This window comes from Balaenoptera musculus, chromosome 4, assembly GCF_009873245.2.
Source record: "Balaenoptera musculus isolate JJ_BM4_2016_0621 chromosome 4, mBalMus1.pri.v3, whole genome shotgun sequence".
Lineage (NCBI taxonomy): Eukaryota > Metazoa > Chordata > Mammalia > Artiodactyla > Balaenopteridae > Balaenoptera > Balaenoptera musculus.
This window is the reverse complement of record NC_045788.1, coordinates 143,525,332-143,539,066: the sequence shown is the minus strand read 5'-3', so window position 1 is coordinate 143,539,066 and position 13,735 is coordinate 143,525,332. Positions and strand designations below refer to the sequence as shown.

The window sequence follows — 13,735 nt, the reverse complement described above, 5'->3', positions numbered from 1 at the left end:
AGTCCCCTGGGCTCCTAGGCCTTCCACCTCCCACCCGCTGGGCCCTTCCTCCCCTCGCCCGCCCTGAACCCCGCCAGCACGGCGGCAGCAGAGGGATTTGCTGGGGGCCCCAGAGCGACCCTGACCCTCTACCCAGACCACCACCACCCACGTCCTCCCTCTCCCAGGGCTCTGCTGTCCCCAGCCTCAAGTCCCCTCTCCCAGCCGCTCACATCCTGCCCCCCAGCCTCCAGGCAAGCAGCAGGCACCCCCTGCTGCATGTGGACCAATGTCGCCTCTTCCCTGGGGACCCCGCCCCACCCGCTTCCCCAGAGGGCGGTGCGCGACTCTCCCCGGCCATCTCGACCCTCCTGCGTGGAGCCCCTGGCTCCCTGAGCCTGGCACCTGCTGCTCCTCCCGCCGGATGGCACCCCTGCCCCGGCCACTCTGCCCTTCCCCGCGGCCCCTCAGGGGGCTCCTCCCCCAGCCCCCCACCCCCTCCCGCGGGCCCGGCCCAGAGCCCCTCAAAGGCCCTGCCGGGCGGGTACCACAGCCCAGGCCCACGAGCCCCGCGAGCCTTCTCCTGCTGTTTGCATTTAAAATGCACACAAAAACCATGGAACCGTCTGTCACTTAATTTTATTACCAGATAGTCCAAGTTCATTCTGCAAAGATTAAAACCACAGGGCTGTGAACGTGGCAGTCCCTCTGGCTCCGAGACCACAGCCAGCAGGCTCCCAGGCTGGCGGGGTCTCTCCCACCCGCCCTCCTGCTTTCACCGCCCCACCTGCGCCTGCCTGACGTCAGGGCTCTCTGCTGGGGGGAGGGCGGCGTCCCCACACGCTTGCAACTTCTCAGGCCACTTTCCGGGGCGGGGCCCGAGTCCGCCGCGGTGGACGGCGGCGCCAGGCTGGCACCGCGCCTCACCGTCCTCCCTCCCCCCATGCCCCCCGGCACAGCCGAGGGGAAGCCCCTGGCGCCCGGGCAGAGGTCGGGGGCCCTGACGGAGGGCATCTGGAGAAGGGCGCAGAGCCACGTCCAGCCATGGTCAGCCTGGAGCCACGGGAGCACCAGGAAGCCAGAAGATTTTTCTCTTAAAGTAAGACATAACGTGCAGTCACTGTTGACAAACTCAGACAAAACAGAAAAGCGTGAAGAACGCCAGCCGAGTGGCCACACCACCTCCTGGGTGGCCGGCACCGAGCTCCACGGACATCCTGGATCCTTCCAGCACCTTTTTTATTGCAAAAATAAATGGGTAGTTACAACACTACCGTGTCAACTGCCTGTCTCACTTCGGTAGACCCGCCTGTGCCGAGGACAGCAGCCCCGTCGCTTAGGGGCTGGTGGAGCAGGGCGACAATGGCAGAGTTGGCCCCCCGGGCACCTCCTCGTGGGCGTCCCCGGAGCTCAGGCGCGCCTGCGCCGCGTCAGGACTGCCCGCCGCCCTCCAGCCGCATCTGCTGGGCCAGCCGCCGCCCGATGGCCTGCAGGGGGCTGGCTCTGTAGGCCGGGCTGGCCAGCAGCTCCCGAAACCGCGTCCTTTCCTCCTCGCTGAAAGAATGGAGAGCAGAAGTCAGCAAACCCCATGCCCTCGGTGGGGGCTGGGGATGAGCCGTCAGCACCCCCAGGACCAGCCTCGGCTCGGCCGGCCTGCAGGGACACCGGCAAAGGGTGGTCCAGGACCAGGATGAGGGGTGGGGAGTGGGGAAGGCTGTGCGCTGTGAAGTTCTCCTTGGAGCGTCTGGGGGGGGGGCCAAGGGGGTCTGAGGCCCGACAGGAGCTTTGGGCAGGACAGGAGTGGCTGCCCGGGGGCCTCCTCGTGGTCACAAAGGCCCCTCATCCCCGACTGTGACAGGGAGCGGCTATCAAAGGCAGCAGATGGCAGGCGCCCTGCACACACGAGGCTCACGTAAGCGGCACCTCCAGCAGCAAGCGGGCGCAGGAGCTCCGGGCCCCAGGGGGGCCACGGCGATGGGGGTGCTGCAGTGGGCCCGCCCCTCCGCAGCAGAGTCCGCTGTGGGGCTGCCACTCTGTGCCTGTCCCTACAGCCAGCCGGCCCCCGTCTGGAGCCGCACGGGCCCACAGCCCAGCATGGCCACGGGTGGCCTGGCCAGAACCTCAGGGCAGCAGCTCCAGCACAAGCCCACATGAGCCCATCGTGGCACCATGGTGGGGATGGCCCTGGCCTTGGGCGGGCAAGACGGGGTGGAGGGCCCAGCCGTGTTCTGCCCCCACAGGTACGTGACTGAGGGCAAGGCCAAACCACACTGGGCCCCAGCTTTCTTTGCTGCTAATGGGGAGACTCTGGACCCCACTGGATGACTGACTGCCCGGCCAGATGTCCACACATGCAAGACGCCTAGGATCTGGGCCCTGAGGGCGGCCCCCCAAGAGCCAGCAGCTGCTCCCCTCACTGCCCTGGGGGAAGGGGCCTCCTGGCCCCTGGAGACAGGCTGGGCCCAGAGCTGGCCCTGGCCGAGCTGTCCCCAGCACCCGAGGGACTGGGGTCAGGGGACGCGGCCCGACGCCGGACAGTCCTGGGGGTGGGCTGTGCGGAGGCGGGGCTGTACTCACAGGAGCTGGAACCTCTGCGCCGCGCTCATCCGGCTCAGCTGGGCTGCCCGGGGCCTGACGGCCGCCCTGCTGGGGACACGGAGGAGAGAGTCAGGAGAGCACGCGCCCACCTGGAACCTCCGCCAGAGCACCCGACTCAGGCCACGGTCCACGGTGCACACAGGGCTCTCCTCCCGCGCGCGAGCCTGGGGGCACGTGCGGCCTCACGGCACCACACGGCGGGAGGGACCCGGCCGGGGCGGAGGGCCCAGAAAACCCAGGAGTCCTGGGCCGACACGTAAATTTAGCCTCCAGACCAGGAGCCCTCATCGCGTATTCAAGTTTCTTCGTAAGTTATGAATGAAAGGCGTTTCTTGTCTCCGCTCCCCGGGTCCCGGCCACTCTGGGGGCGCTCCGTCCCACTCCAGGCCAGCCTCGGTCCCAGGACACTGCAGCCCTGTTCCTCCAACCACTGACACTCTCTGTGTCCACCCGGGAGCAGGTCCCCCACCGACCACCCAGAGCTCCCGGGAGGCCCCACCCTTGCCGAACCGGTGGGCCCGGGCTCCCTTCCTCCAGCCAGCGCCCCCAGGAGGCGGCCACGTGCTGGGGGATCAGGAGGCCTTGGGCCTGCACCCCCGTCTAGCACAAGGTAAGAAGGCTTCCCACGGCCAAGGGCACCAAGGTGTGAACACACACCCAGGAGTCCCCTCGGGGCCCAAGGGCCAGGTGTGGCCAAGCATAGCGGGTGGAGGCACCGTGGGGGGGCGAGGAGGGGCAGGACCCTCGCCCGAGCCTCAGGGCACGTCCAGGGCCTGTCAGGCCACTCACAGGGGGAGGCAGGACCCTCCCCAGTGGCGTTTTCCACTGTGGACGGACGCAGGCGGGGTGGATTCCCCGAGGCTTGAAGGGAACTGACCCCCAGCGCTCACCCTAGCGGCCCGGGGCAGGGGCTTTCACGCCCGACGCCGGCCCCGGCCCCGCCTGCCCGCTCTGAAGTCCCCCCGGGGAGGGCCCCAGCTCACTCATGGCAGCCAGGCCTGGCTCTGGCCGCACGGCCGAGTCGGGGGGACAGCGGGCAGCGACCTTCCTGCCAGGCCCAACTGCAGCTCTGAGCACACTGCCCGCTGCCCACATGTCCGCAGAGGTGCCTGGGCTGGAAGAGGACCCCAGCCCTGGCTGCCCTGGGAGGAACCTCAGGGGAGCTGCTCCATCTCGAAGTCTGTTTCCCCAACTGTAAGACAGGCCAGTGCGTTCCTGACAGGCTCCCTTCAGCCAGCACTGAGCGCCCAGGTGCGCCCAGGTGGCTCCCAGCTTTGGGGCTCTTGTGCCACCCCCTGCCCCTCCCCCTCTGACATGAATGAGCCCACGTAGCACACCCAGCCCAAGGGGACGGGGGCCCAAAACCAAGCACCAGCGGGCAAACCCCGGAGGTCCCAGGGGCTGAGTGAGCCCTGCTGACGTCAGGTCCAGGCTCCATCCGTGAGGCCCTCCACCTTCGTCCGCTACGACCTTCAGGCCGCGGAGGATCCACTTCCTGGGGAGTCTAATCTTCCCTGATGAGCGCGGCCCATTGGCAGCGGCACTGTCCACTCACTGGCTCTGGCCTCAGGGGCCCCGCGGGCTCTCCAGGGGGCCTTGGTGCCTGGTCAGTGCTGGGTGGCGCCCACCCGACCGAGTGTGGGGAACACCTGGACCCGCTGGGCCCACTCAGAGCCTCGGGCTCTCCCCCCACCACCCTGCAGCGCCACCCAGGTTTGGGACAGGCTGGGAGCAGCCCAGGGCCTCAGTCAGGGTGTCCCAGCTGGTGACTGGGGACGGAGGCCTTGCACTCGGGGTCTGGGTTCCCAGGCACAAGGCTGCCCCCCAACACATTCCACCCAACTCAGACGACAGGGGCATGTCCTGAAGTCACCTGTCAGCTGGACCATTCGTGCAACCTACTGCTTTTAACAGGCACCCCTGGCGTGAACTGCCCTGAAGGGCACCGCCTTCTCCCAGCTCCAGGAAACCCTGCCCTTGTGAAGGCACAGAAGAGGCCAAACACCCCATGCAGCAAACATCCCAGGGCTGGGCCTGCTCTAGGAGCTGAAAGACTGAGGGCTGATGACATGGGGACCCCAACCTTGTGAATGGGGCTGGGGGCTCCCAGCCAGGCGTCACTTGGCCAGAAGGCCACAGGAATGGAGTGAAGGGACCACAGGCAAAGCCTGCAGGCCTGCTCGCCCACGCCCCCCAGGGCTGGAGACTGGTGGGCGTCCCCACATGTCCTGGGCAAGACCTCTGTGCCGCCCCCACAGGGAGGGAAGACTGGACACTCCCGGGCCCTCCCCACGGTCTCCCCACCTGGCTGATTTTAATCTGTATTCCTTCTCCGTAATAAACTGTAACTGAGTGTAATGGCCTTCTGTGAGAATCATCAAACCTAAGAGTGGTCTTGGGGACCCCAGACTTGCGGTCGGCATGAGAAGTGAGGATGGACTTGCAGACCGTTCCCCGAATTTCACAGGAACACACCTGGGTCAGGACACACACGTATGTCCCTGCTGTCAGCTGAGAGGATCTAGAAGCAACCACACCCCAGCCACGGTCAGCACACCAGCGCCCAGACCTTGGTTTCCTACACCACTTCCAACGGAAGGGACCCGGGCTCCCTGGAGAAACGCCGACTCTCGGACAGGAGCAGGAAATGCCCGGGATAAGCCTGGAGCACCTTGTGCCAGAGAGGAAGGAAAGTGCTCGGAAACAAAACACTACAGCCCCCACGGATGGGTCTGTCGGGTGGACAGCGGAGCCAACTGAGGGAACTGCCAAGGGCCAGAGCTGGAGCCGGTTCAGCAACGGAACACAGTCGTACTGGATCATGGCCCGAAGTATAAAGCAAACACCCACGGGTCCAAACGGACATAACTAAGTGATTGATAAGGAAATGGGGGAAGAGGGAATCTGCTCTGCGGGAGAATCCACGTGGTTCTGCAGACACTCCGTCCTCGGGGAGAGGAGGGGAGCGTCCCCCCTCCTTGGGTGTGGGGTGTGCACGGCGACCTCCTTCCAGAGGACAGTGGGGAAGGGGAGAGCAGCTGCACAGCGGAGAGACCTGACAGACTCACCTGCGCCAGGTGACCAAGGTCAGCGTCCACGGTGCAGGTCACGTGACAGCACGCACCCTGGAGGGGACGTGATGAGAAAGGCCCTTCCCCTCTGTGGACTTCAATGAGGGATGCCCTGAAAAATGTCTGACTGGCCCTCAAAACTGTCAAGGTCATTAAAGGCAAGAAGGTTGGGACTTCCCATGTGGCACAGTGGTTAAGAATCCGCCTGCCAATGCAAGGGACACGGGTTCGAGCCCTGGTCTGGGAAGATCCCACATGCCGCAGAGCAACTAAGCCAGTGCACCACAACTGAGCCCGTGTGCTGCAACTACTGAGGCCCATATGCCTAGAGCCTGTGCTCCGCAACAAGAGAAGCCACCTCAGTGAGAAGCCCACGCACCACAACTAGAGAAAGCCCGCACAGCAACAGAGACCCAACACAGCCATAAATAAATAAATAAATAAATAAATAAATAAATAAAATTATTTAAAAAAAAAAAAAAAGACAAGAAGGTCTGAGAGACTGTCACAGCCCAGAGGAGCTCTGAGGGGACACATGACTACATGTCACGTGGGGTCCTGGATGCGGTCCTGGACAGCAGAAGGACACCAAGGAAAACTGAGGAAGTCTGAATAAACTGTGAGCTGTTAGCCGATTATTATAAGCTTATTATTTATAAATCAGTGTTGGTTCCTTAATTGTGACAAATGCACACGCTGATGTAAGACGTCACAGAGAGGAAGCCGTGTGTGAGTTACACTGGGACTGTCGCTATTATCTCCATCATTTTTCTATTTATATTCAAACACTGTTCTAAAATAATGTTTACTTAAACGAACAGCTGCCCAGTGCCAAGAGGCACTAGAGGGGGAAACGGTGACCCCGGTCGACCGGAGGCTGGGGCTGGGAGAGCAGCTGGGCCCCCGCAGCCCCACGCGGTCCTCCTCGGGCTGCCGGCCGCGGTGTTTACACAGCTCTCTCCCCTCGGGGAGCCCTGAGCACATTTTTCAGATGAGAAAACTAAAAGCAGGGAGAGGATGCTTGACCGGGTCACATTTTTGTTCAAGAACCAGGAATGGAATGTGCATTTTGGGTTCTGGTTCCGTTGCCAAATCTCAGCTCTGGTGGCCACTCCTCATCTGGACCTGATGTTCTGGGCGCTTCCATCCCGGAACCGGCCTGGACCGACCATCTGGCTCTGCAGCCAAGGGGCCCTGAGCGTGTCCCCTGCCAACCCCAGATCCTTCCTCCTCAGAGGGGAATTCGGTAGGAGAAGGAATTATTTCAAAAAGGCAAAATTAGAGATAACACAGTAAACGATGGTGGTCCGGCAACTGTGACAGAACAGAAAGGCCCTCCAGTTGCTGCCTGTTTGTCCTAAAGCCGAGGCCGTGGTCACACCTGCGCTGGCGCCTCCCGGCCAGGCCAGGCAGCCTCACCCTTGCTCGGAAACGGCAGCCCGGGCACGGCAGAGGGGCGCGCTCTCCTAAAGCACACAGGTCCCAGGGAGGCAGGAAGGGCCCCAGGAGGACGGCCGGTCCTGGGAGGGAGGCGGCAAAGGCAGCAGCTGCGGCTCCCAGAAGACAAGCAGGGAGCACGGAGCCCGGCGGCGGCCTGGCTGAGCGGCTCTGGCCACGCGGCGGGAGAGCAACTGTGCTGCCCGCGTGCCGCCAGGCACCCGCTCCCGAGGAGGCCCCAGGGTGCCTGGCTCGTGGCTGGGCCTGGGACAAGGGTGTCCAAGTCAAGACGGGCCTCTGCGGGGTCAGTGCCCGGCCCGGCCCCCCGCCTGCTCGTCCTCCCGCCCTGGACAAGGCGGCAGCCCTGTGGCCAGGACACTCACCGCTGGCCAGCCGTCTGCAGCTCCAGCAGCTCGGGCAGGGCGTCCCTCAGGGGCTGCAGGTCCCCCACCACCACCGTGGCCCTGCGCCTCCGCTCCGCCTTGAGCTTCTGCTCTGCCAGCCTCGTGGCTTCGATCTCTGAGGAAGGGGGATAAGGGGTCAGCGAGAGGGGACCCAGGAGGACAAGCGCCCGGCCGCTGCCCTCAGTGACAGAGGGTCCCGACTCCCAGCCCGCAGAGCCTGAGCTCGGCCGGGACCCCGGGGGCGGGCTGGCTCCGAGCGGTCTGCTCCCCTTTATCCCGGAGGTGGCTGTCGAATTACAGGCTGATGAGGAGACGGGCTGCAGGCGGGGGAGCTGCCCGAGAAGGCCAGCCCGGCCGCGGGAGTGGGGTGGGCGGAGGGAGGGGCCGCACAGTCAGAGCAGCCGGCCCCCTTCCCCTCTGCTTCCCTTGTGCCTCCTAGGGGCATGCCAGGAGGGAGAAAGAGGTCCCCACGGGAGACGTCAGCAGGCAGGAGGGTCCCCAACAAGGGAACAGGGTGAGAGTGGCCAGGTCCAAAGCGAGAGGGAACACGCACCGCGGGGTCTCGAAGGGGCTCCTGCACTGGTGGGGGGGGGCTGGGAAGAGGGGTATGGGCACTGGGACAGACCCTGGGGAGGGGGCGGCGGGGCCCGGGGGTCCAGGGTGCCGAGCAGAGGGCAGGGCGCGGACGAGCCGGGGTGAGGCTGCCCGGCCGGCAGGACCGCGGTCTCTACAGAGAAGGGGTTCGGCAGGGCCTGGACGGGGACATGGCCTCAGGATCTGACTTTCATTTTAAAATATATGTATTTCAAAATTGCTAATAAAACACGTCCTCAAATGTGTTATTTCCACAGTGTGGCTCGTGGAAAACGCCAGCTCACTAGCTTGTGTGCAGACCTTGCTCCAGGGAAACTGCCTGAATCTGTGATAATTGATTTGTTGATTGTTCTGCATTAGATTCCTTAAAAAAAAAAAAAAAAAAAGGCTCTGCTACTAAAAAGCTTGGAAATGAGGCTGTGATGTGATGGATTTGGGACAATCAGACTGGAGCCTGAGAGGCTCTCCTGCCTCCCAACTGCACGAGGTTTATTGGGCTATAAATAACCAGGCTGCAGACTGAATCACATCTAAAAAGGGAACTGAGAGCACCTTCCTGACAAGCAGCCGACAGACTCACAGCCCAGCCGACAGAGGCCTGGCGATGCCAGCAGAGAAGCGTCAGCCAGTGGGCCAGGCGGGCCCGACGCGGGGCGTCTCCCTCCCGCGGGGCTGTGAGTCTGCAACCGGTCCTTCAGGCGCTGTGGCCGCCCGGTCACCCCTCGGGGCACGTGCAGGAGACGATGGCGGTGGGCACGGCACCCAGAAGGGCGGTGATGACACCAGGCACGGGGCAGGCCAGGGGGAGGGGGACCTGGATGGGGGCCCCACGAGTGAGGACAGACTCAGGACAGCCAACCGATTATTAGTGCAAAGAACATGTGTGCGCTCGGCTAGGCCCCGGTCCGCCCAAGCCCCAGGAGGTGTATGTGACAGGCGAGGGATGTGTGGTGGCTCTTAACAGGCATCCCCCAAAGAGAAGACTTTGTGGAAACAGAAGCTATTGGGGGGCCTGGCAGGGGCGCCTCCTCCCCAGGCTGGCAGTTCACCCTCACAGGCCCTCGCAGCCCGAGAAGCTCGGAAAGGCCCACCCGGACAAGCCAAGTCAGGGACACACCCACCCCGGTTGCATCCAGACCGGGAGAGCCCAGGGGACCCTCAACTCACCCCAAAGAGCTGAGCTCTGGGGACAAAGACTGCCCGTCCTCCCGGGTCCTCCTGTCCTGGGCCCCGGGCCACCCCTCCATGCCAGGGATGTTAGGATGTACAGGGTGACAATTCAGTCCTCTCCATGCTGACAGGATACACAATTTACTCGGCACCTCATCAAGCCGGGTGCCTCTTCCCAGACAGCCCTGGCTCCCAGGAGGGCCGAGGCAGCAGCGGGGGTGGGGGGTGGGGTGCAGGGGGGGTGGTTCAGGCAGGGGAAGGGACAGGACAGGGTGGGGCTCCCTCCCCGGCTGGCCGGCCCAGCGCCCAAGCTGGGGGACCAGACGAGCAAAGCAGGCCCAGCTCATAGGAGGACGGAGGTGAATGCCAGCAAATCAAAGCCAGAGCATTTTAGGTTAAAAACGCATGGGGTCCACCTAGGACGCATCCAAAGCATGCAAGGACAGCACAACACAGGGACACGTGCCGGGTGGTCCTGCAGCTGCTGCTTCAAAGGAAAAGACTACAATCACCACACGAAGTGCCCAAAGAGTCCGACGGAATTCACCGTCCACTCAGGATAAAGATTACAATGAAACCAAGGACAGAAGGAACTTCCTTAATTTGAGAGAGATTATCCTCCAGAAATTCCACATCTTGTGTACATCAGACAGACTCTCTGATGAAGCAGGCCACAGAAGGGATGGCGGAGACCCCCGCCAACCTGGCCAGGCGGCTCCGAGCCCAGGGAAGGCGCGAGCGCGGCTCCCACACCAGCCTCAAGTCTGACGCAGCTCCAACTCCAACAGGGCCTGTGACTGAACCTGGGATCTAATTCCAAACCTTATTTTTTAAAAAGACTAAATGTGTAAGAATAGCCAAAGCATTTTTGAAAAAGAACAAGAAACAAGAGAGCTGGCCTACTGGATATTAGAGCAAATTATGAAACGAGGGAAATTCCAACAAGGAGGCGTCAGGGAGGTGGGAACTCGAAGAGCAGGCTTTGCGACCGGCCATCCTGGGTAAGGGGGGGGGGGTCCCTCCCTCCCGCTACTCCTAAAAATTACTTATGCAAGAATTAAACACTACAAATAAGACAATTTCACTGGCGTGTGGGATGCTGAACGTGGGAAATTTTTATGGGCTGAAACCCGTGTTTCTATGTGGTGCCCAGGAGGGCAGGCACCAGCTCCCCGAAGGCCCATCCATCCTGGTCATTCTCTCCTTGCTTCCTTGCCCACATTTGCTAACCTGTAAGAAACTGAAGGGAAGTTCCTCATAAACAGGGTCTGAAACAGAGCTCGCGTGAGGACCACTAGCTTTATGCACCATCACGGCCTGGGGTTACTGACCCTGAGCAAAGCAGGCTCACGGGACACTGACCATGGTCCAGTCCTCAGCCCCTGGAGACTGGGACCAATTCTCACCCCTTCTAGCAACACTGCAAAGGTTCCAGCCACTGCAGTAGGATGAGAAGATGACATAAAACAGAGTTTGGAAAGAAAGTGGTAAAACTGTCTCTATTTTAAGTAGCATGATCATTTATGTAGAAAATTCTAAGGAATCTACAGGATAACTACCAGAACTAACACACAATTTTAGCAAGACCAGAGAATACAAAATTAATAATGATTAATAATATAATAAATAGAAGAAACCTGGAAAATGAAGCTTTTGTGAATTTCATTTATAATAGCTTCAAAAACTGTAAAACAGCAATAAGCTTATCCAAAAAAAAAAAAAATCTAAGACCTCTACTCTTCAGACCACGTAACACTGATGACAGAAATTAAGGAAAATGTAAATAAAACGGGAGAGATACCACGTTCATGGATGAAGACCCAATGTTGTTAAAATGGCAATTCTCCTGAACTAACTGATCTATAGATTCAAAGCAATCCCTGTCATTGCTATAAAAGGTTTTGTTGGTGGTGGTGACGTTCAAGAAATTGACAAGCCTGTGATAAAATTCATATGGAAATGCTACGAACCTGGACCATCCAAAGCAGTCTTGAAACAGAGGACCTGGGACACAGGACTTCCCTTATCTGACCCCAAGACCTGCTTCACAGCTGCAGCAATTGAGACAGCCTGGTACTGAGAGGCTATCTGACTTTTCACAAAGACACAAAGACAACTGGATGAGGAAAGAAAAGTCTTTACAACAAATTGTGCTGGAACTGAAAAAAAAAAAAAAGAACCTGAATCAGGACTTCACACCACAGACAAACATTAATTCAAGATGGATTAGAAACCTAAACGAAAAAGCCAAAACCGTAAAGTTTTTAGAAGAGTAGGATTTATCCGCCTGACTTGGGACTGGGCCATTTTCTTAAACAAGACGCACACGCACACTAACCCCATAAGGAAAAAAGACAAATCAGCCTCCTCAAAATTAAACTTCTGTTCATCAAAAAAAAAAAAAAACTGTTAAGAAATTAAATAGACAAGTCACAGTCTGGGAGAAAATTATTTGCAAAACACACCTGACAAGACTGGTCTTCAGGACGGAGGAACTCCTTGAGCTCAGTAATAAAGAGCCCAGCAAGAGCCTCATGAAACAGACCCTGGGCCTCAGAGGGCGCCTCAATGGGCAGCAGCACGTGAAAATGCCCATTCACCATGACAACGGGCACCTCACGCTCAGCAGCTAGGACTGCAGGGACAGACGTGCCGGCACAGCCGTGGAGCAACCACAACTCTCCCACGTTGCTGGGGGGGGCGCTAAACGTACAACCACAGTAGAGAAACGTCTGGCAGTTGCTTATAAAACTAAACATACACCTGCCCTATGACCCAGCATTCCATTCCAAGTATTTACCCAAGAGAAATGAAAACATATGTCCACAAAAAGACTTGTAGAGAATGTGCATAGCAGCCTTATTCACAGCAGCTAAAAAGAGAAGACAGACCAGGTGTCCATCCATAGGAAAGTGGACACCAAACGGTACGTCCACATAAGGAAACACTTCTAAGCAACAGAAGGGCACAGACTACGGCTACACAAAGCACGGATGAGCCCAATGCCAAGCTGAGCAGAACAGCCCAGACACAAAAAGAGCACATCCTACATGACTCCTTTTAGACGATGTCTGGAGCAGTAAAACCTAAATTCTGACCTGAAAAAGATCAGACGGGGGCTACCTCTGGGGGAGTCAGGACTGGGAAGGGGCACGGGGCATTTCTGGGTGATGGTGATGGTCTGCACCTTGAAGGGGATTCTGGTTGTACAGGTGTAGGCATTTGTCATACATCACTGAACAGCACACTTAAGATTTGCATTTCACTGCATGTAAATTTTACCTCAAAATAAAAACTAAAAAGAACCATAAACAAATATTGAACTCTAGCGGAATTATTTGGGAGAAAGAGTGCTGAAGTCTGTAATTTACTTTGGAACACGTAGCTAAAACATGGGTTGGTGTTTGGACAGACAGATGGGATGGACAGAGGAACAGGCATGTGATAAAGAAGTGAGATGCTCATTGTAAAATGTGGATGGTGGGCATAAGGACGCCCACTGTAAAATTCTTCCTACTTTTCTGTACAGAACTTTTCATAATGAAATACTAAGTAAAATCAACTTGGGAGATGTAGCTAAAGCTATATTCAGAGGCTGACATACAGCCTTTCATTCCTAAACAAAACATACAAAAATAAATACGTCACTAAAACAAACCTAAAGAAACCAAGAATGGGGTACAAAAAAACCCCAGAAACTAACAATTTGGAAAACAGAAAAGTAGAAGTGACAACTAAATACAAGAATTCTTGGCATGGAAGAGACAAAATTAACCAGAAATTAGAGAGGGGGATACAAATAAAGAATGATAAACAGGATATTAAATAATGAGAAGCCAACAACTCTGCTAATAGATGTTGAAATCTGATTAGATTAGATGTTTTTATAGGAAAATGAGTGACCAAGATTAACTCAAGTAGTTAAAAAAAGACCAACCGTCATGGAAGAAAACTTAAACGTCATCAAAAAATTGTAGCCCAGGAACGTTCAGGGCCCCAGTGCTCCCGGCCTATTAACTTTTCCAAATTCATTTTACAAAGAATATTTTGCACAACTCCATGCTAGGGACTGTGAAAAAGAAGATGGATGAATGAATCATTTCCTTAAGAAACATCCAAAAAGTGAAAGAAAACTTAAAATTAACAATTGTGGAAGAAATTGATAAATTTCTCTAAAAAATTAAAAGCATACAGTTTCTTTAAAACCATCAAGGAAAAAATAATGCAGATCATGTTTTAACTGCGTGAGAACATAAAGAAAAAAACATTTCAAATTAATTTTAGAAGTCAGCAAAACACTAAAAAGACAACTTTAAGACAAAAATTTCAAAACAATCTTCACAAGAAAATCTTTAGAAAAAATCAGCAGATATTCAGCATCATGAAATATAAGTATCTTTTCAAAGCAAAATTAATAAGAAGAAATCCACCCCACAGACAGGCGCTCGGAAAGGAGGGAGCCACCAACCCCCGCAGAGCAGA

At 57.4% G+C, this 13,735-nt stretch overlaps 1 protein-coding gene across 4 annotated transcripts in view; it reads right to left on the bottom strand.

Annotated features, from left to right (window-relative positions):
• Positions 1-599: 599 nt before the first annotated feature.
• Positions 600-13,735, bottom strand: part of FAM207A (family with sequence similarity 207 member A) — a 30,214-nt gene continuing 17,078 nt past the window's right edge. The window contains exons 4-7 of one of the 4 annotated variants that reach the window (XM_036851759.1): positions 7,469-7,604; positions 5,053-5,098; positions 2,557-2,625; positions 600-1,533 (exon numbers count right to left, since the gene is read on the bottom strand). In XM_036851759.1, coding sequence (XP_036707654.1) covers positions 1,390-1,533; positions 2,557-2,625; positions 5,053-5,098; positions 7,469-7,604 — 395 coding nt within the window. In that variant the 3' untranslated portion in view covers positions 600-1,389. The remainder of the gene's footprint in view (positions 1,534-2,556; positions 2,626-5,052; positions 5,099-7,468; positions 7,605-13,735) is intronic. The other 3 variants (XM_036851760.1, XM_036851761.1, XM_036851762.1) reach the window with 3 other exon arrangements.